Below are 20,771 nucleotides of genomic sequence, written 5' to 3' on the forward strand. Positions count from 1 at the left end.
ACTTGGGTGAGAATGCAAGGGCTGGCAGAAGAAAAACCTGACCCAAATTCCAAACAGCAGAATAGTAGTTCCAAACGTTGCCGTATTTAAACTCTCCAGGGAACGCATAAGCGCCTTCGAGAAGTAGAAGCAGAACTCACTCACGCATTGCTTCTTGCCTCATACGAAGCCACTCTCTGCTCTCTACTGAACTGAATCGGTAATTATTCATCATCTTCTTCTTATTTTGAACTAAAACATTTTAGATAATTTTGTTATTGTATTTTGGAGCGTTCTCCAATCCGTGTCTAAGAAATGCCTGAAGAACGCAATGCTTAAAGCTTGGATCACGTTTTTATATCTCTCATTTTCTGAATCTATCAACGATCTCATTCTGTTAATCACCTCGTTTCATCTTATTATTCCACAATAAACAAAGAATAATTTCGCCTTCGTTCTTTGCATTTGTACTTTTCGTTACGATGTACCAATTCTCCTTGAAGTTGTTGTTTTTTTCTTTATTTTTTCCCCTTCTATCCTGAGAATTTTAGCAGGATTATCGGTGCTTATTCATCATCGAGGTATATTCCAACAAAAATAAATATACAGGTTTTGGGGGAAAACTTGACGAGGATCTGTATTTATGTGCATAATCCGAGATTGTTGATATTTTTCCTTTCTTGTGAAATGTTTGGGAATATGTGGTATTGAGCTTTGATACCAAATTGTTTTTAATTCTTAAATGATATGCAAAGCAAACTTACCATTTGTTAAATTATTTACAGAAGAGAAGAAAATAAAAATTAACTGCGATGGCAACACGGTTGGCGGCAAGGTTTGCACCTAGAAGGCTATTTAGCAGTGGCACTGGGAAAATACTTAGCGAGGAGGAAAAAGCTGCAGAAAATGCTTATTTTAAGGTAATCTTGAAAGCTGCTATATGGTGCAGTAGTATGTGCTTATTCGTTTACATTTGAGGTGCCCCTTTGTAGTTAGGGACGTAAGTAGTATTGTGTAATTTGGATTGGATTTGCCATTCTAGGGTTTCAAATGTTCCTTGTATAGTACATACTAGCTATATAAGCTTTCGTATTGTTAGATATAACACCATATCACCAAACGGCTTAAAATTTTGGGACAATTGGTTCATTGCAAGTATGATATGTTTTAAATTCAGACACGATGTTTTAAGTACTTCTATAACGTGCTTATAATCTGTGTTGAAACCAGTTCTTGTGAAAAATTGCAGTTAGCATGCAATGTTAATAATCAAATGTGATACACTGTTATGTTAGCTTAGGCCGTCTTATGTGTTCTTTGTACATGTTGTGGAATGCTAAAGGAATATTTCAAGTTCAATCAATTATTTTTATGTTATACATTAATCAATTCAAACGTTGAAGATAGTCTTACAAAGTGTTAGGGCATATTAAGGAAGTGCAAGCACTACAAAATAGGAGCTGTGTCGTAACCATGTTGGACATGAATCCTTATCTGAAATTTAATGAATATGTTGAATACTCCTAGCTGCATTTTATATTTTTTTCACTGTTATTTTTAAATGCATATTAGAATAACACAATAATTAGATAAAATATAATATTTAAATATATTACAATAATTCATGCTCATTTTTAAACATCCATTCTATCTTTTGATTAAGATTTGTGTTTTAGATTTTGTATTATTTTTATTTGCTGTATTGTAACCAAGTTGTGTGCTATTATTTTTATAATATGCTGTATCCCCCTGTCCATGCTGTACTTATCAGTATCTTGTGTTACTACCATCCAATAAGATGGTTGCTTTTGTTGGTAGAGTTTTTGTGCATCAATAGCGGATTGTGTGTTGGGCATTTGCTTATTTTTCCAATTGCAGAAAGCTGAGCAGGAGAAGTTGGAGAAGCTTGCTCGCAAGGTATATCCTTGAATTTCACCCTCTTCCCAGTCTTTATAATTTTTTTATATTTTAAATCAGGATAGTATATTGTGACTTCTTGAAAATACTTAACTGTTAGGTCATCAGCAACCATTATTCTGTGTTTAGTTTTCTGATTGAGGATTTTTACCAGTTTTGTGGCTGGTAAATGGATGGGTTGTATTATATAGAATATGGGCCTGGTTTGTTCAAATGATCTAGAAATGATTTGTTTACCCATATTGGCAATCAATATATGTGTCCCAAACTATTTATTTTATTTTTTAATAGAATATGTTACCCTGTTATGGACAAGCAATAAATTATTTTCAGGAGAAACTTGTAATTGGATCTATTACACACTTGATATATATGCAAAAAAATAATAAAAAATAAAAAATACCCAATTATTTGGATATTTCTATTGGGCCTAATAGATTCATTATATATTGTCACGGTCTAGGCATGTATCCACAGATAAGGGATGTCTTCGTCTGCACATTATCAACTCAAAGAAATACTGACCAACATATTAAGTCAATTAGCCTATTAGACTGACTGTATTCCTTCTAGAGACTGATGCTACAAGTAGATTTACTATTCATCATCTCATTTTTGCACGGTGGTGGACCATTTCCCAAAAAGATAATAGTGATAATATGGATGCTGGTTGGCCATCTTGCAACATTTTGATTTTAGAATCAAAGCTATAGTCAAATGTACTGTATCTTCGGAAACACATGCTTGCAAGTCCTAACACATACTGCTGTGGTTATATAGTTTGATTACTGTTTGCCAGTGCCAGAGTATGCTTTTATGATGTGTGGAGTGCAGATTGCATATTACATTAAATAATTTTGATTGCTGCACTTAGTGAGGTCCCTTGTCAATAGCTTCGTTTTGTCACCTGATTGTGATTGGTACCATGAACTGATTAATGAAAGGAATGGATCAACGAAATGTGATTGTATGTAAGGTAACCCACGGAGACAGGAACAACATATTTTTCAGCAGTTGGTGCTTGGTAAAGTGGAAAATTGAAAAACTGGCCATTTTGGCCAATAATTTTCTTCGCAGAAATTAACAGAATAAAGTGTGAACAAAATACTTGTATTATTTCCTCTCAAGCATTAACTCACATAACCATTTTGCTTCTCTGATGAAAATTGCAGTTTCATTTCCCCTTTCTTAAGCAACTGACTTTGGGTTTAATAATTTTAAGGTTAAAATGAAAGTCAATTGCATTTTAATTCCGCTGTCTACTATAACTAAAGGATGAAATATCTTGTCACTTCTCTTTTCTACAGAATTCAATAGACTTGAAGGATTTCGCGAGAAAATATTATCACTTTCTGTATGCATTTTTGTATGAATATCATACTTTGAATTAATGGTAGCATATTCTTATATAGGGTCCTCAACCAGAAGCAAGCACGGCCGCGGGCTCAGGGGGTTCAGTAACTGATGCCAAACCAAGTGGCTCCGGATATACTGGAACATCAGCTGACAAAGTTTCAACTGACAAGTACCGGAATTATGCAGTGGTAGCTGGTACTATAACAATTTTTGGTGCTTTGGGGTGGTATCTTAAAGGCACTGCAAAGAAGCCAGAAGCGCAGGATTGAAGATTTCAGCCATGCATGTCTCTCTCTCCTCTTGGTTCTGGTTGCAGCAGTTGCGCGAAAATAAATAAACACACATCAACTCCTTTTATTCCATCGTACAATTATCATGAAGTACTATTGTGTTTCATGTTTTATGCATCACCAATAGATTCCCGATGCTACTTAGCATGATGCGCATCAGAATTTATTTACTTTCACTCGTTCAAATGACCTGTGATTTGATCACTTGCATTTGCCCTTTATTGACATGGTTAGATAGCGTATAAATGTAATATTGAGCGGGAAGGATATTTGGAACAGAGCTCGTATTCATCTGTTTGACCCCATTCATCCAATCATTGGTGGTTGCGTTTCAATTTTAGGTAACTGTGCCGTTTAGTTGTTAGTAATTTTTATTCTTTAAGCCGTAGAAACTCGAGCATAGGGCAGAGAAGAAACGATAGTCGTTAGGCAGAAAGTTGCGATACCACTTATAACAAATTTTAGATCAGATAGAGAATATCATTAGTTACTCTATGCTTGGATTGGATGAGAGGAAATAAAATAGAAAAAAAAATACCAGTTGATGTATTTTTTTTTATGGCTTAAATACGAAGTAATGTACCGGTATCTCTATATATTCACTCTTGAATAATGCTGACCATACACTCCATTTTTGAGATATGCGAAATAGAAAATGATAATAATATTAAATGAATAACTATAATAAATAATGTGATATAATTAAAAGAATGAGATAAAAAAGAATATAAAATAAAAATACATAGACATAATTGCTGTATATACATCTAATTATTGTGCTTTAAAAAAAATTCAAAATATGGCTTGAAATGTATTGTCATTTATGGGACGAAAAAGACACGAACATGTACAAAATTTCCACACTTGTTTTTGTTTTTTGCAATCAAGTGGCTTTGGCATCAATCTCATTGACTTGAATCTGTTACATTCTCATCATTTTCTCTTCCCATATTTTCTTCTCCCTCGTCTGTATTTTCTACGTCACCATAATCTTCTTCATCTTCGATGTTGTCATCATCAGCATCATCATCGTCATCATGATGATCAGGCTGAACAAAGTGAAGCTTCAACCTCCCATCTTCTCTATGAGCATGCAAAAATTCGTGGGTGGGTATCCTTATTTCTTTAAGCACAAACCTCCCATTGTCCCTATAAGACATGAAGCTGACACAAGGCTTCCCAGTCTTCCCTATGCACGAAATAGGAGGAGGGTACTCCCCATAAACTCTTGACCTTGTTCTCCATTCCCCATGACAACAACAATCTTCCATAGCTAAATGCTTTTCATTCCCACCTTCTTTCTCTCTCTGATGACTTTCCCAGCATTCACCACTATTCACCCCATTAATCTTCAAGTCTTCAACATCATCAGAGCTTTCAGAACCAAGACCCTCAGTGCAAAGATGCAAATTTTCAGAACTCAAGGATGAAAAGTTGTCACTACTTTTGTGACTCTCAAGGTGCTTTGTTGTTGGGGTGCTTGAAGATGGGGTTTGGCTAATATGTTGATTATTGCGCGTGAGGTTTCTGTGGTTTATCTTTGAGAATGATGAAGAGGAAAAAGAAGGAAAAAGTTTAGGACTCTCGTTGAAATGGAGTTCACCAAATATCTCAGTGAAGGAGGAAGAGTGGTGGATGGATTTGATTTGGCCCCATGAGAGGGATTCGAGAAGTGTTGGGTTTTCTGGTAATGATGGGTTTTCAAAGATGTGTTGTAGGCTTCCACAAGCTGACATGACTTAATTAGCTATAATATTCCACTAGTATTCTTCAATTTGAATAGGTTGGTGTCATTTCTGTAGAGAAACCATGCATGCAGCATAGGAAGAAATAAATAAAAGAAACAAATGAAGGGGTCTTAAGCTTTTGGTTGTTGAGAAAGGAGGAAAAAGAGGCACGAGAATACCATGAAGTGATGAGAAAAAATCAAGGGGAATATGCTATTGTGTAGGAGGCTGTGATTTTCGGTATCTTTTTATCCGATGATGTGGGAATATGAATGGGTGGTTACAAGGCTTAGCAAGGATTTGGTGGCCATAAACGTCTATAGCTTTAGTCATTAGTATACTGAGATGTTTAGACCAATATACACTCTCAGATTTATCGTATATCTAATTTTTTTTCCTATAATATCTGGCATCTGTTTGGTCAATAAAATAGAATTAAAAAAATATTTGAAAGCTGAATAAAAATAGGTAAGAGTAAAATAAACTCTTATCTTATTTTATAAATAATATATACATATATATAATTTTATTTTATTTATTGTTAAGTTAGAATTTTATAGAGTTAGATTTATATTAAAAAAAGATAAAATGAGCATGTAAAATAAACTTATCATATTTTTTTTTTCTATTCAACTTATCATATTTTATTAGTTAAACAAAAATAAAAAAAATCATATATTATTATATCTTATCCGTAAAAAAAAAAATATTGTCTGTAACTCTAGTCTGTTATCTCTCTTATCTTTTAGTTGTTTCACAAGAAAAAAAAAACTAAAATTTGAATTGTCGAGAAAACTACTGGAAAACAAAACTAATATTTTGTTTTTCAGTGTTAATTTTTTTCTTTATTTGTTATTCAAACAAAAAAAAATCATTATTTATTATATCTTTCGTTTTTATTTGATTTCTTTTTATCTAAGCAAACAATGCATAAGAATTTAAAATTCTTCTAGATGGTTGAGTTTGCAGGTTTAATGGTTTTGAAAAGTGATAGTTAATTTCTTTTTGGTATGTTGTAAAGTAATAAATAAATGTTAGGATATAAAAAAATTTATTTAATATGAGTGAAAATACTAGGAAAACTAAAATTAACAATGAAGTGTTAAAGAAAAAATTAGAATAAGACTTAATAAAAGTTAATATAATTTCATCTTAATTCTTTTAGATGTGTGAATAATACCTATAAAAACTCATCTTAATTATACCATATATTTGTCATGCTTTTAATGAAAAAAGAACACACTCTAGGAAGACTAACAAGGTTTTTGGATAAGATTTAATCATTGCACTTTTGGTCACCGTATTAATGACTAGTACTATGTATGTGTCTAGGTTGAGGAAATATTATGCAGCCTGATTTGACAAATCAAATTTAACGAGCGTTTCTTTTGAAGGATACCAAGCTAATGTAACAATCAAAGGAATGGAGTTTCAATGCTCATTTGAGGGTAAAGTGCATTCCAATCATCTTGAAGTAAAAGAATCAGCTGCAACTCAGGTGTTGACTGACTGAAGAAGAATGGCAAAATCGGCCCAGCAATGTTGGAAAGCTTAGAAATGGCATGCTTCCCTTGTGATTCTTGATTTTCTCCTGTAGAAAAACATTATGAAGAAAACTGCAATGCTCATACAGCTGCAATTTCTTTAAGGACCATGATGTGATGCTGGAATTTGCTGGCACCAGCGTGCAACAGCTCGCATATGGTAGATAGGATTACTGTCAATTCTTCCCACGGTTTCTTCTTGTTTGATCATTATGCATTATTATTCCTAAAAAAAATTATGTAAAATTATAAATTTCATCACTTTCTTTTATTTAAATATCAGTTTAGTCTATTATTATGTTCAGTCTTGGTCTTAGTCTTGTTCTTGTCCTTACTCTTGCTCTTGGTCTTTTTCTTTTTCTTGGTCTTGATCTTGCTCTTGTTCCCGGTTTTATCTTGGTCTTGTTATTATTGGTATTGGTCTTGGTCTTTGTAATGGTTCTTTGTAAATTCAATTTCTATTGACAGAATATGAATAAGTAGAAAGCATATAAGTGAAGAATTTCTCTAGTTAATTTATATTCAATGGTAATTGTGAGAAATTACACTACAAAGGCAAAGCAAGAAAGTGTAGTACAAAATTTAGAAAATTACAAATAAGCTAAGAAGAAGAGACAAGTCAGATATAAACAGAAAGAGAAAAGAGGTTCACCAAAATTACCTACTCCCTAAAACTTTTCCCCCACTACACAGATATTATTATTAACTGTCCCTAAACCGCAAAGGAACCGAGTTACACTTTGTTATGTCTAACCGCATTATTCTGCCCACTATCCTCCACCTTAACCATCTTAATCTTGGTTTCTTGATCTTGGTTTGGTCTTGTTGATGGCCTAGTGCTTAGTCTTGGTCTTGGTTTTGTTCTTGGCCTTGGCCGTGCTCTTGGTCTTTCTCTTGGTCTTGGTGAGAGAAGTGATATTGATGCCATGAACTATAGGGAAAGATTGTATGGTTTGAATCAGAAAAGTAATACTTATATATATATTTTTGCCTTACTTTCCTCCTACTCTTACGTCCCCTTTTTTCTCACTTTCCTTGGTTTCTATAAAGCCGATGGGAGCATGGCTAAGTGTTTTAAACATAGGAGATTGAGGGTAGCAGTGAAGCAATGGTAATGGCAGGATGTGTGCAGTGGTAGGGAGAATGGGAGGAGCATGTCCAAGAAGATGAAAGAAAAAATCAAAATGCTGAATCCAAATGAATGAAGATTTAAGTAGAGGGTTAATGAGTCAGTACCACTTCAATCAACACAGGTTCCAGCCTTTCAGAATCTCTGTCATTTGCTTGATGCTCCAGGGAAGGCTTTGATGATACACAATCTTGTTGTGACTTGTCTTCTGCTATAAAACCCAATTTTTAATAAACTTTAGAATCCCTATTTGGACAAGAAATTTGCAGGTATAAGGTAAAAAAGTGAACAAGAAACTTTGGCCCATTATTACGTAAACAGTGCTACTGGCGAGATAGAACCTCGTGAAAGTTAATGACAAAAAAAAACCCTGAAACAATTTTCAAACCTTGTTGTCCTAATATCCCCACTTCTCCCATTCTCCCTAGCCTAGGACAACGAAAAATGAGGTTATAAATAAGTTTAAAATATTTATATCATTTACATCTTTTAACCTATTGAAAAGTGCTTTATCCAACTATATCCTACTGAAAATTTCCTTTATTCCAGCATTCCAACTATATATTTAGAGATTTAAATTCAAAACTATTGATTAAATAGAAATAACTTCACGTAAATTAATTGATATTTTTGTTACATGAATTGATTGATTTGTGTGTAATTGTCAATGCCTTAATTTACTTGTTTATATTCTACAAAAACCCATTTCATGCATATTAGATTGGGAAATTGGATCTTTGCCGCAATAGGAATTGATTAGCCTCTACTATCCCATGCATTAAGAATATTCTCTTACTTCCTTTAAACTTACCTGGTCGAAAATGGTGGATTCTCTCTCTCTCTCTCTCTCTCTCTCTCTACCTACCTACCTTATCCTTTAATATTGAATGCGTTTTGCTCGAAAAGTTTGCAAGCAATGCTTTCTTTGATGTTTCTTAGTTAATGTGTGGTTTTCCTTTCTCATAATATTAGCCAAGAGATCCTTACTTTATTAGATGTATTAATAACACACTTTTAAAAACAAATTATTAAAAAATAATACTTATTTGAAATATATTATCAAAAGAATACATTTTAAATGTAAGTTTTAAAGTATTTTTAGACTATTTTTTAATTAAAATTAAAATTTTATTTTAGTAACTTGTACAATAAAACTCATCAGTTAATATTAATGCAATTTATCAAGATAACACTTGAATTTTAATTAAAAAATAATTTAATAAATGTAATAATTCCTACTTAAATTTTGTCTTTAGCAAGGCAGTTTATTTTATTTTATGCAGTTTAAAATTGCAAGGAATTGGTAGTTTCTAAATATGTAGAATTTTAAACCACCACAAATATCCAAGGCACTTTATTTTATTTTATTTGCAATTATATATATATATATATATATATATATATATATATATATATTATTTCAATTAATCTCTCAAACATTTTTTTAACATTTTATTTACACCTTTTAATTATCAAATCATTCGGTATTTTCTTACAACACTTATTTTTTTAAAATTATTTCTCTTTATCATATCATTGATGTTATTATTATTTTTTCTTTTCTTTCTATTTATTTTTATTTTATATAAAAGATTGTACAAAATTAAAATATAACTAACATTTCTCTTTAATTATCATTAACTTCGTAAAGTGTTTGAGTCTTTAGATTTATGTTTAATTAACTACGAATTTATATTTATATTTATATTTATGTTATAAGTTGTAACTTTTATCAGTAGTGTGAATTACAAACACTACTTCACATTTTCACAAAAAATTTTATTTGATTACGGACGACCATCCTTAAACTTATGCACAAACCCATTCCAATTTCGTCATCTTAAAAAATCATGAGATGTTAAACTTACATATGCATATCTCAATTAGATTCATTGACTCTTAATAAATATAGCTAAATCAATCTAAGTAGACTAGAATTGTAGGATATTTGCCACCTTGCATGAAATGCCTCAATTTTGTCTTTGGTTTGAAGAATCGGCAAATTGAACTTAACACAGGTTCTTTTACTATTGCACAAATAAAAGCTACATTTACCTATGAGCTTAGGTATTAACAGATGCATGCCCATTCAGGAATAATAATGAGAACACAAGTAAACACAAATAGGAAATTTTATTACATTACAATGTTAGTGTTGATCATAGTGCCATTGCTGAAATCAGACAAGTTAAACAAACAAACGAAATAATAAAACTGAACCACTTCACAAACTTGTCCTTGCATAAGGTGAAACTTAAGACCCAAACAAACTTACAATGTCACAATGTCAGAATCAATTTACATTTCATCACAGCGATGCTTTGTTCACCTCCAAGCTTCTATCCTTTCTGATCTTGAATCAATGCGGCTCAAATTGCTAATACCCTTTTTCTCAACAGTCACTGTTGCATGGATCACATGTTGCTGGCTTCTGGTTTTCTTGGACCCCTTTTTAGCACTGGAATTACTAGATTGGCCAATCTTATTCTTGCCAACGTTTCCTTTGGGTGGAAACTCACAATACAAATCATCATCACAAACCAGATTCCCATAAGGGCTTATCAAACTCCCAGATTCTCCTTCAGAAGAGCTTTTGTTTTGTAGGGGCTCAGGAGAACATTCTAATACAGTTTTCTCAGAAACAAAGGTTTCCTCAGCCTCTTCATTTTCTCTGGCAACCTCATCTTGTGGGCAGGACTCCAAAAGACTATTGTCTCCATTGTCATCAGAAGGTTCTAAACAACATCCAATAGATGATTCTACGTCAGAATCCTTTCTTTCCCGCAGCGTCCTTAGTATTAGTGTCTTCAAAAAGTTCATCACTTGAACTGCATACATCAATGCAGTCAAAGGGTCTGCCATCTGCAACCATAAAGACCCATACAAAGTTAAATATATCACGCTGGCATCTTTACTATGTTATGGACAAAAACAAGTCAAAATTTCACTAGATGTAAAAGTGTTGTCACATTGACCATATAATGTGTCAAGGCACAAAAGTCTTTACAACTTTACTTACTTAGAGAATAAAACTTAAATTAGATCTCCAAGATGTCTACATGCAATTTATTAAATAAGAGAAATAAAAAATTAAGGGAACTCACATGAGTCATGTTTGGTGCAAAAACCATTGCAATGTTGCGTGCATTCATCTTATTAAGGTGTTCCTCTTGGACAACATCAGCCATCAGATTGATAGCCCAGTCTAAGAGGGAAGTTTCAGTGAGAGGTAGCTGCCTTGCCAGTTCAGCACAATCCTCTTCAGTCTGGCATTGCATTACATGCTCTGGGGATAAAGGATCCAGAACACCAGTAGGCAGTTCCCTAAACCAAGCCTTGAAAAGTACAAGAAAACCAAAATCAAATCATCATTCGTAGAGTAAAATGAGTACATAGAATAGTACATCTCTCCTCAGACCAAAACAAAATATTACATCCAGTTCTATTTATAAGAAACAAATACTAAATTTATCAAGATTAATAAAATGTAGTTATGTCATAAATTTATACTTTATTTAAAAAATATCTTTAGTATTAAATGGTCAAATTAGTGTCTTATATTTTAAATGAATGAATATATCCACTTATACGGGTAAAGGGTGGGTACCTTATTAACACAATTCTCATAATAAATAAGAGTATAAAAGAAATGAGCATTTAATGAAGGTGAAAATAAATTCTTGTTTCTCATAATTAGGATTAGAAGAATATTGATGATTATTTCTTATAAATAGGATTAGAAGTGGTAGCAAACAACAGTGACCAAGAGTATTTCCTAGCATCATGTGCCATGTATCCTCTCATTGTTATACCTTAATTAGTCCAGCCAAACAATGTACATCAACGCCTTCTGGGACCAGGCCCCTATTTAATTGATCCCTAACATATTCCTCTTGACTATTATCTGCATTAATTCTGAAAATCCCCTCTGCCTGCATAATAAATTTAACTGTTCAACCAAGCAGGAACATACAAGCGGTCATTTGTAAAATATGTTATGATCAAGTCTATGTAGTGTTTTGGCTTGTTTTAAATCATGCTCAGTTTTACATTTGATGCCATGAGAAGCTGTGACAAGGAGAAGAGAAGCTCAGAAAGATCTAGGAGATCAACCTGCAACCCTCCTTGAGCATACAAGTTCCTTTGCATTAGTAGCAGTATTGTTGGTACACTGTTCCCTCTTGAGTCGTATGATAATTGCATGGATTCTGTTGAAACTCCAAAAACAGTTGCACTACATGATAAATTTAAAAAAAAAAAAAATCACCAAAATAAAGCTTCAGATTTGTTAAATTAAAAGTATTTTGGATTATCTAAACAAGAAATTTCCATGACAAATAACATCTTTATATTCATGATAAATAAAGCCACCTACATAAATTGTACAAGGTTGACAGAACTTTCAAATATTCAAAGAAAACTACTTATACAATAAACTGCATCACAAAACATTTGTATAGTATATAACTCGTCAGAAAGTCATGATAATATCCTTAAGCACATGATAGCCAACAAGAAATCAATGACCAGAAAAATAATAATTCATCGACCATATACCATCCTTTTACCCTTCCACTTTCCAAAAAATGGAACAATTTACATATTTAAACAGGTTCAAGTGTTGAACATTATCTGGGTGCCAAGACAGCTTAAAAAAATAAAAACAGATAAAGGGCCTGGGTGTGAAGAATTGACAAAAACAGGCAATCCACAAATTAAAATCATTATTAGATAATAGATAGGGTCGTAACTGGCTTACAAAATTGTGCAGCTAGCCCACTTCAAGCGGTTTGCTAGAAAACTAAACAGGTCAAAGAGAGGAAATAACAGCTTTTGCCAAGTTACATATCTTTCTTAGCAACAAGACCAAAACAGTAAAACTCTTCAGAAACATCAACTAATCCCTGCTCCAACTAATTCAAATCCATCCCTGACTCATGCATCCTCTCTCTCTCTCTCTCTCTCTCCCCCTAATGAATAAGATGCAACTATTGTCTACTTATCCAAATTGCAAATGGTCTAATGAGAGCCTACAATTTATATTGCAAAGGTTATATAAAACAAGGAAGATAAATTAACTAGTCTTCGTTGAAAACTTCACGATCTATCCCACCCCTATAATTAATCCAAGGAGTGCCATCTAGTGACAATAATGTATCAACACGCGCGCACACGCACACACATACACATTCAGTTCCACACAATCAAACCATATATGTTAACTTCAGTAAACTTTAAATTTAAAATTTCTAAATAGTAATTATACACACCACCAATTCACATCAACACTGGGAAGAAAATATACACAGTTTGAAAGAAACTTAATAACATTATTTATACATGACATAATATATGAATGATTAAAAAAAAAAAAAAACCTATGTTATATGTTGACAACAATGTGGGTTAGTAGGTACCTACCTAGCACTGGGAGGCCTTCTGGGAACTTCAGGTTCAAATTCAACAGGCAAACCCAAGAACCCATTGAACCTATCAAAGGTGACATGCGCAACATGGCGCACGTTAGTGGGCCAACCAATCTCCATGGGACAAAGCTCTCTTCTGTCACTCTTGCAAGCAATCAATGACTTTCTGAAAAGGGTCACAAGAATGGCCAAAAGGGACAGCTCCTGCTGCGTCCTGTCACCATCACCATTCGTGACCCTCCGTGAGTCACAGCCGGTTACCGTAGAAAAACCGTCCACCACCACGGCTACAGAAGAAGAAGAAACAGAGGAAGAGGGTGGTTCTTGGTCAGTGCTAACAAGGAGAATGCCATCAGAGGAAGGACTGGTTGAAGATGAAGAAGAAGAAGAAAAATGGGGTGTTGGTGATGTTGGAGAGTGGAGAACCTCTGTCATGGTTGGCAATGAAGAAAGAGAAAAAAAAAAAAAAAAAGAACTTCTCTTGGAATATTAAAAAAAAAAAAAACTACTGGTTTGAGAAAAATGATAGAGACCCTTTAGAGAAAGAGCAAAAAAAGATTTGATTTTGATCAACAGATGGTCATTTTTTTACGTGAGAGAGAGAGAAGTTGGATCCAAGAAAAGGGTCCCCAACAATGTGGAACGTGAGAATCATTAACTTCATTTTTTAATGTTTATGGTTGTTATGTTGAACAGGTGCGTGTGTGTCTGAACGCTCTGAACAAGAAGAAGAGGGAAAGAGATGAATTAAAGAAGGTGAAATTTTACAGCAGAGCAGTAGTTAAGAGCAATAATACTGTTTGGTAGAGGGAGAGCAGAGCTTGTGTTGTTGTGTCATCTATTCATCTCATTTCCCCCATCACAAGAATCCAAAGTTTACAGGACATATGTAAAATCTGGTCTGCGATTTTTTTTTCGTTGTGAATAGATTTGATCGTATTAAGATGAATTATGCGTTTTAACTAATTTTATGTAGTTAGATTCTTTTATGTGAAACTTTTGGTTTCTTGATTGTTAGTGTTTGTTTCAAACGAAAGAAGAGAAGGAAATAACGTAAATAAAGGCAAGAGAAGAAGAACAAAAATTAAAGATAGGAAGATTTTGTTTGGTTTTGTAACTAAAGAAGAGGAGAGAAAAAAATGAATTTATTATTATATATTTAAGATGATTATATAAAATTGTTAAGTTAAAATAATTTTATTTAATATATATTTTAATTTTTTTTACTTTAAACAAATTAAAATTAAGTAAAAAACTAATTTCCTTTTTTAAATATTGAATCAAATGTAAATAATATATAAATTTTTCTCTCTCTTTTATTTTGTCTTAACTAAAAGTTATTGGTAAGAATAAAATTTAAGTATAGTATCGGACAAGTATATTACATTACAGACACCCTATCAACTTTTTTTAGAAAATAATATATACAAGCCCCTACATTATTGATATGCATCAAGGGTCTATTTAACAGTAAAAAGTTAATCTATTCTTAACAAAAATTTTATTGGTAAAGTTTTTTTTATTGAATAATTTTATTCATATAAATGGATTTTCACACGCTTCTTGTAACATTTTCATGAATGGTGAGTCACTATATAGCAATTCAACTTATCTAGATTCTTTTAGAACAAATTGTCCGGTCTTGTGATTGTTTGGTGTGTAAACATTTATTTTCGTGGTGGCAACCTTTGTTTCGGTCTTTGCATAAGGATGACTATTTTGGTGTAGTGGTGTGGCTGTTTCCTGCTGTAAGCTTAGATTCTCAAAGCCAGAGAGTAATAATTAGACTTTGAGTACAAACTAAAGAAAGTGCAACAAAATGACATTTTATTACGCGGCAAAAGCATTTGTTAGGCATCCAAATCATTGATGTATGAAAACTTTGTCGTTACTGTTCCTTCTTGACAATTATTTATGCCTTGAATTCGATAGTGCTATAATTTGGCTCTTGTTTTTGTTACTTTAGTCATTGCTACTTTTATTTTAGGGATAACCGGCACATAAATCTTTCTTTACTTTGACGCAAAAATTGATGTCTTATCCATCAGCTATTGATTAGGATATAAATAGGTATGATACAGTTGACAGTCCAATGATTAACAGGTTGGAAATAGAACCCCCAAAAAAATTGTAGACTAACCCAATGGAGATTTTTCCCTTTATTTTGAACCCAATGGAGATCTTATATCATTAGAACAATCTTGAGATTTGTGTAGACAGTGAGACTTTAGATTATGTTTAGATTAATAACACAAAGTCAAAGAGAGTTTTAACTTCAAAATTAAGAGTAAATTTTAAAAAATATTTCAATAAAAAATATTTAATATTTTTATAAATTTAGTATAATAAAAATGTTTTTTTAATATAAATTTATTATTTTTAAGTGTTTAAATTGATTTTTTTTAAATAAAGCTAAAAAAATAAAAGAAAAACATTAACTTTTATCCAAGTTAAGAATAAACAACTATAAGTAATAAAAAAATTATCACTTTAAGAATATAAAAGTAAAATAAATATTATAGTTTTAATTAAAATTAATATTTTGGTTGTAAAAATATAAATGGAATGGAATAATAAATGATAAAATAACATTTACTTTATTTTATTCTCAAATTTGTATTTCTCTTAACTTAGAAGCTATGCAATACAGTGATATTTTTAGTCTAATTAAATTCATTTTATTTTTGTACTTTATTTCACTCCGTTTATTATCAATTATCCAAATAAAACCTTAAATAATGGATTACTTTCAAGAGGAAACAATGTCTAAAAACACAGCAACAATTCTAGAAATTTTTTTTAAAAAAAACTGCTTTTAATATTTTTTATTCAATACTTAATTTATTAACCAATATTAAAAACAGTAAGATATTTATAAATTGTTAACGAAAAAATATTTTATCAATTAAGTTAGCTTTTAACAAATTTTCAAGATTAAAAATTTTAAACACCTATATTTTTATATTTTTAATGCAGTACTCTCTAAAAATAATACTGAAAATAATAAATATTATTTTAAATCCAATTTTAAATATTTTTCTTGTATTTAAACTATTCTTTTGATGCACGCGATACTTACTCAACTATTATTTCTATATTTGTTTTCAAAATTACAATTTTGGTTATAATCAATTTTGCATATAATTAATTTTCAATTATTTTCTTTTATTTGAAAACTTCAAATGCATGCTAACTTTGGTGAGTTTTACAAATCAAGTGTTCAATTAGATTAACGTTAAGTTAATTTAAAATTATTGAATATAAATGAGATATGTATTTAAATTTTCCAAATTATATATTTTTCAAAAAAACGTGTGTATTTTATTTAAAGTACTAAAATTAATTTTATATCTTAAAATAATAAAATGGGGTTTTTTTGTCTTAAAAAAGGGTATAAATGAGAGAAAAAAAAATTGTATTGGGCTTGCTGTGTGGATAATCGCTAATATGTACCTCTCACTTGTTCGTTGTGTGTCTTCTTTTGATAAAAAAAATAATAATAAAATGGAAGAGTTGTGCCATTTCAATATAATTTTAGAATTTTGACATTTTTTTTATCATTTTTGAACAACAACACATAAAATTACATTCTGAAATCATGATGCTGTATTTTTTAATTCTCGGATCGGTAGGTGACATGAGTTAGCCACCGTAATCCGTAATTTGGTGGAAGTAAATAGCTGGGTAAGAATTTCCTTTTTCTTTTTCTCAGTTACACTATTTTTAAGTTTAAATATTTGAATGTGAAATTTCTTAGAATTTGTGTGGACGTTGATTTTTGGAAAGAAAAAGAGAAGAATAAGAGTACGGTTGATTTTTTTTAAAATTTTTGTTTTAAAATTAAAATACAATATAAATTTATACTATATTTTAATTTTAAAAATAAAAAACTTTTTTTTTAAAAGAAAAATCATGCTCCAAGACTCATGTGATATAATTTATTGTTTAGAAGATTTTATATTAGAAAATAATTATTTATAACCTCTCTTAATCATATATTTTTAAGTTTTTTAAATTTGAAGAGTTTTGTATTAATTTTTTTCTTTCTTACTTTTAAATACTTTTTTTTCTTTCTCTCTAAACTCTCAAATAAAATTTTATCAAATAAAATAACTTTATCTAATATAAATATCATGAATTTTAACATAATTATGCTAATTGTTTAAATTATAACTATTTTAATCCTTAAAAGGCATTGTTATTTATCATTTTATATTTCTTAAGTAGAAAATTTATCAAATGAATCTTAAAATCATATTTAACATTTAGTTTAATCTTTACAGATATATTTATCTATTACTAGTAATTAAAAAAAAAAGTTCAAATCATCTATAATAGTTTTAGTATTATGGAAGAAAAAGAATTAGCTTAAAAGGAAGGTTTTGAAGATAAGGATAATATTATGTTGTCTGCTCCAATTAGGATCCATCGTTCTAAAGGGATGCGTATTAGGCCCAAACATTCTAATGATTTCATCATGTAAATATTGGTTAATATTTCCACCTTAATTGCTTCATATATGAATTGTAATCAAAGATATAGAAAGGGGTAAAATCATGTCAACAATCATTGTTTACTAAAGCTAACGTCTATGAATAGGTGTTTCTGAGTAGTAAAAACTGTAATTACTCTTTCAAAACACAAATCATATCATATCATTTGTTAATACCTCACTTACTTAATCCACCAATTCTACCCAATCTTCATCCTCTAACTCTCCTAATTTGAGCAAGACTACTATAATAATATTAATTTTTTACCCTTGTAAAACTACGAATAAGACATAGAAAGAACTTTGTTATTATTGTGATGATAAGTATTCTCCAAAGCATTGTTGTAAGCGGTCATTTATGTTGTTAATTGCACTTGAGTTCACATTGGAGGAAGATTTCATTCTTGAGTTATTGTAATATTTGAATTTGCACGAACCTAAAATTGATTACCCACCTAAATCTCCATCATCCCAAATTAGCCTTCACGCCTTAATGGGTCATTTAGTACCCAAAACTTTGCAAGTAATGGGCTACATAGAGAAATCTCAACTCTCCATTCTTGTGGGTAGCCAAAGTACACACAACCTCCTCCAAGAACGTTTGGTTCATTTTTTGAGGCTAAATCTCATTTTGGCTCAAGGATTTAAGGTTCAAGTTGGTAATGGTAAAAAGTTAGTGTGCTCTAAAATTTGTAAAGGAGTTGAAATCTATATGGGCTCACACAAATTTGTTGTGGATCTGTTTGTTATTCCTATTACAAGTGCATATGTAGTACTATGGAATCAATGACTAAAACCCCTTTGGCCCAATACTCACCAATTATGATAAGCTAACTGTAAAGTTTGTGTGGGAAGGCACTTTTAAACCTAAGATGGATGAGATTTCAGCTTTAAAACTTAAGAGACTCTAAGCTATTAATGTCATTTCTAAATATTAATATATTCAGGTACAACTTGTGTAATCCCCTTCATTTACCAAACCATCCATCCCTGTTAGTGTCACTGACATTTTGGACTACTACTCTAAAATTTTTGAGCCACCACATCAACTTTCCCCCCTTGCACCACAAACCATAAAATATCTCCCTTGATTGGTTCTTCTCCTAGCAATGTGAAACTGTATAGAGTATCCTCCACTTTTAAAAGCAAGAGATTGAAAGACAGGTGACTTAAATGTTACATCCAAGGGTTATACAGATGAGTTCTAGCTCGTTTTCATCATCGGTGTTGTTGGTTCAGAAGAAAGACAATACCTAGAAGTTTTGTATTAACTATCTAACTCTGAATTGTGTAACCAATAAGGATACTAGATTAATTATTTGGTGCTCATTGGTTCTCGAAGTCGGATTTGCATTTTAGTTACTACTAGATACGCATGGCACTAGGTGAGAGTCGTAAAATTACTTTTTGAACTCATGAAGGACATTATGAATTCATTGTGATGCCTTTTGGGCTTTACAATGCCTTATCTACATTTCATAGCACAATGAATGAGCTTTTTATACCTTTTCTATGCACATTTTTTTATCGTATTTTTTGATGATATATTGGTTTATAACTAGGACATCGATGCCTTTATTTCTCAATTGCAACTAGTTTTTCAGTATTTATTTGATAATTAGTTCTTTTTGAAAATGTTAAAATGCATTTTTGCTTAGCCATCTACAACTTATATTGGTCACAATATTTTTAAGAATGGTGTGAAACTAGAAAAAGGACAAAAAAAAAACAATGATTGATTTGACTCTACATAAATCTGTTAAATAACTGCATGGTTTTTTAGGCTTGACATGTTTCTATTGCATATTTATAAAGGGGTATATGGCAATTGCTTCACCCTATACTGACTTGCTTAAATAAAATGTTTTTTGTTGGGATGCCAAAACATAGTATGCTTTTAATGCCCTTAAGCAGGTTATGACCAAGGCACCGATCTTTGCACTCTCTAATTTTCAGTTACCTTATTTAAAGATTGATGCTTTAGGGAGGGGAATGGAGGCAATCCTCCTTCAAGAGGGGCATCCAATAAGATTTTTAAGTAATAAGTTTTGTGAGAAGTTGCTAAATACTTCAACTTATGTTTGTGAATTACATGGGGTGAAAATTTTTCATATACATAGGTCAATGGAGTCTCAAGGAACTCATGAAGCAGGTAATTCAAACTCCGTAGTAGCAACATTATCTTTCTAAGTTGTTTGGTATTGATTATGCGATTAGTTTTAAGCCATACTTTACAAAGGTTCTTAACAAATTGATACAATAGTATTTGAAAGCTTTTGTCCACATCTAGCCACATACTTAGGGTAAATATCTCTATTGGGCTGAGTGGTATTACAATACTTCCCTTCATTCTTCCTTCGAAAATTCTCTTTACGAGGTTATGTATAGTAAATTATCACCAAGTATTCTGCAATATTGTATTGATAGATTCAACTTGGAAGCTATTAATTCTGAACTCAGCAATCGTGATGCTATTCTCACCAATCTTAAAGCTAAGCCACTAAAGGCACAATAAACTATAGAGATTGTGATTGATAAGCATAAGCTACCAGCTTCCTTCAAGGAAGGTGATTAGGTATTGATGAAGCTACATCTGTATAGACAAATCTCATTGGCTGGCCATCATTAATAGAAGTTGTCTGAGAGGTTCTATGACCTTCTTTCAAATTGTTGAATGTGTTGGTGAAATTGCTTACAATTTAACACTTCTTGCTCATGCCAAACATTATCTTATTTTCCATATTTCTCTACTTTAGCCTTTCAAGGGCACTAATGATGTTGCTCTATTGGTTCTTCTGTTTGATACTTCTACAACTCAACCAATTATTCAGCCTCTTGCTATTTTGACTACAGATAATCAATCTTCCAAGCATGTCTGAGTACAATGAGACTTTGTCCAGAGCATGCCACT

General features: G+C 31.6%; 3 protein-coding genes across 4 annotated transcripts; 1 reads left to right on the forward strand and 2 right to left on the reverse strand.

The window, feature by feature from the left end:
* Positions 1–3,740, forward strand: LOC113858223 (uncharacterized protein At2g27730, mitochondrial). The gene is made up of 4 exons (XM_027490750.1): positions 1–199; positions 765–899; positions 1,858–1,896; positions 3,309–3,740. Exons 2-4 carry the CDS (start codon positions 792–794, stop codon positions 3,519–3,521), a joined length of 360 nt encoding a protein of 119 aa, XP_027346551.1. The 5' UTR covers positions 1–199; positions 765–791; the 3' UTR covers positions 3,522–3,740.
* A 565-nt stretch (positions 3,741–4,305) lies between these two features.
* LOC113858515 (protein FAF-like, chloroplastic) lies at positions 4,306–5,578 on the reverse strand. Its single transcript, XM_027491198.1, has 2 exons — positions 4,399–5,578; positions 4,306–4,358 (listed from the first exon to the last, which is right to left on the reverse strand). The coding sequence occupies exon 1, from the start codon at positions 5,276–5,278 to the stop codon at positions 4,448–4,450; it is 831 nt and encodes a 276-aa protein (XP_027346999.1). The 5' UTR covers positions 5,279–5,578; the 3' UTR covers positions 4,306–4,358; positions 4,399–4,447.
* Positions 5,579–10,095: 4,517 nt separating this feature from the next.
* Positions 10,096–13,986, reverse strand: LOC113858314 (rho GTPase-activating protein 5). Of its 2 annotated transcripts, XM_027490889.1 has the most exons (6): positions 13,675–13,986; positions 13,364–13,572; positions 12,056–12,176; positions 11,755–11,874; positions 11,047–11,277; positions 10,096–10,804 (listed from the first exon to the last, which is right to left on the reverse strand). In XM_027490889.1, the coding sequence occupies exons 1-6, from the start codon at positions 13,801–13,803 to the stop codon at positions 10,268–10,270; spliced, it is 1,347 nt and encodes a 448-aa protein (XP_027346690.1). In that variant the 5' UTR covers positions 13,804–13,986; the 3' UTR covers positions 10,096–10,267. The 2 variants fall into 2 exon arrangements, with proteins under 2 accessions (XP_027346690.1, XP_027346689.1); XM_027490888.1 differs by having other exon boundaries at positions 13,364–13,984.
* Between the last annotated feature and the right edge of the window lie 6,785 nt (positions 13,987–20,771).

The sequence above is a fragment of the Abrus precatorius genome, unplaced genomic scaffold, assembly GCF_003935025.1.
Source record: "Abrus precatorius isolate BTA unplaced genomic scaffold, Abrus_2018 Scaffold2, whole genome shotgun sequence".
Taxonomy (NCBI): domain Eukaryota; kingdom Viridiplantae; phylum Streptophyta; class Magnoliopsida; order Fabales; family Fabaceae; genus Abrus; species Abrus precatorius.

Coding starts and splice junctions, on each gene's coding strand:
- LOC113858515 (XM_027491198.1), bottom strand. CDS start 5,278: ATGTCAGCTTGTGGAAGCCTACAACACATCTTTGAAAACCCATCATTA.
- LOC113858314 (XM_027490888.1), bottom strand. CDS start 13,803: ATGACAGAGGTTCTCCACTCTCCAACATCACCAACACCCCATTTTTCT. Junction 12,177..13,363: donor AGAAGGCCTCCCAGTGCTAG/GTAGGTACCTAC, acceptor TTTATCATGTAG/TGCAACTGTTTTTGGAGTTT. Junction 10,805..11,046: donor TTGCACCAAACATGACTCAT/GTGAGTTCCCTT, acceptor TTATGGTTGCAG/ATGGCAGACCCTTTGACTGC.
- LOC113858223 (XM_027490750.1), top strand. CDS start 792: ATGGCAACACGGTTGGCGGCAAGGTTTGCACCTAGAAGGCTATTTAGC. Junction 900..1,857: donor CAGAAAATGCTTATTTTAAG/GTAATCTTGAAA, acceptor TTCCAATTGCAG/AAAGCTGAGCAGGAGAAGTT. Junction 1,897..3,308: donor TGGAGAAGCTTGCTCGCAAG/GTATATCCTTGA, acceptor ATTCTTATATAG/GGTCCTCAACCAGAAGCAAG.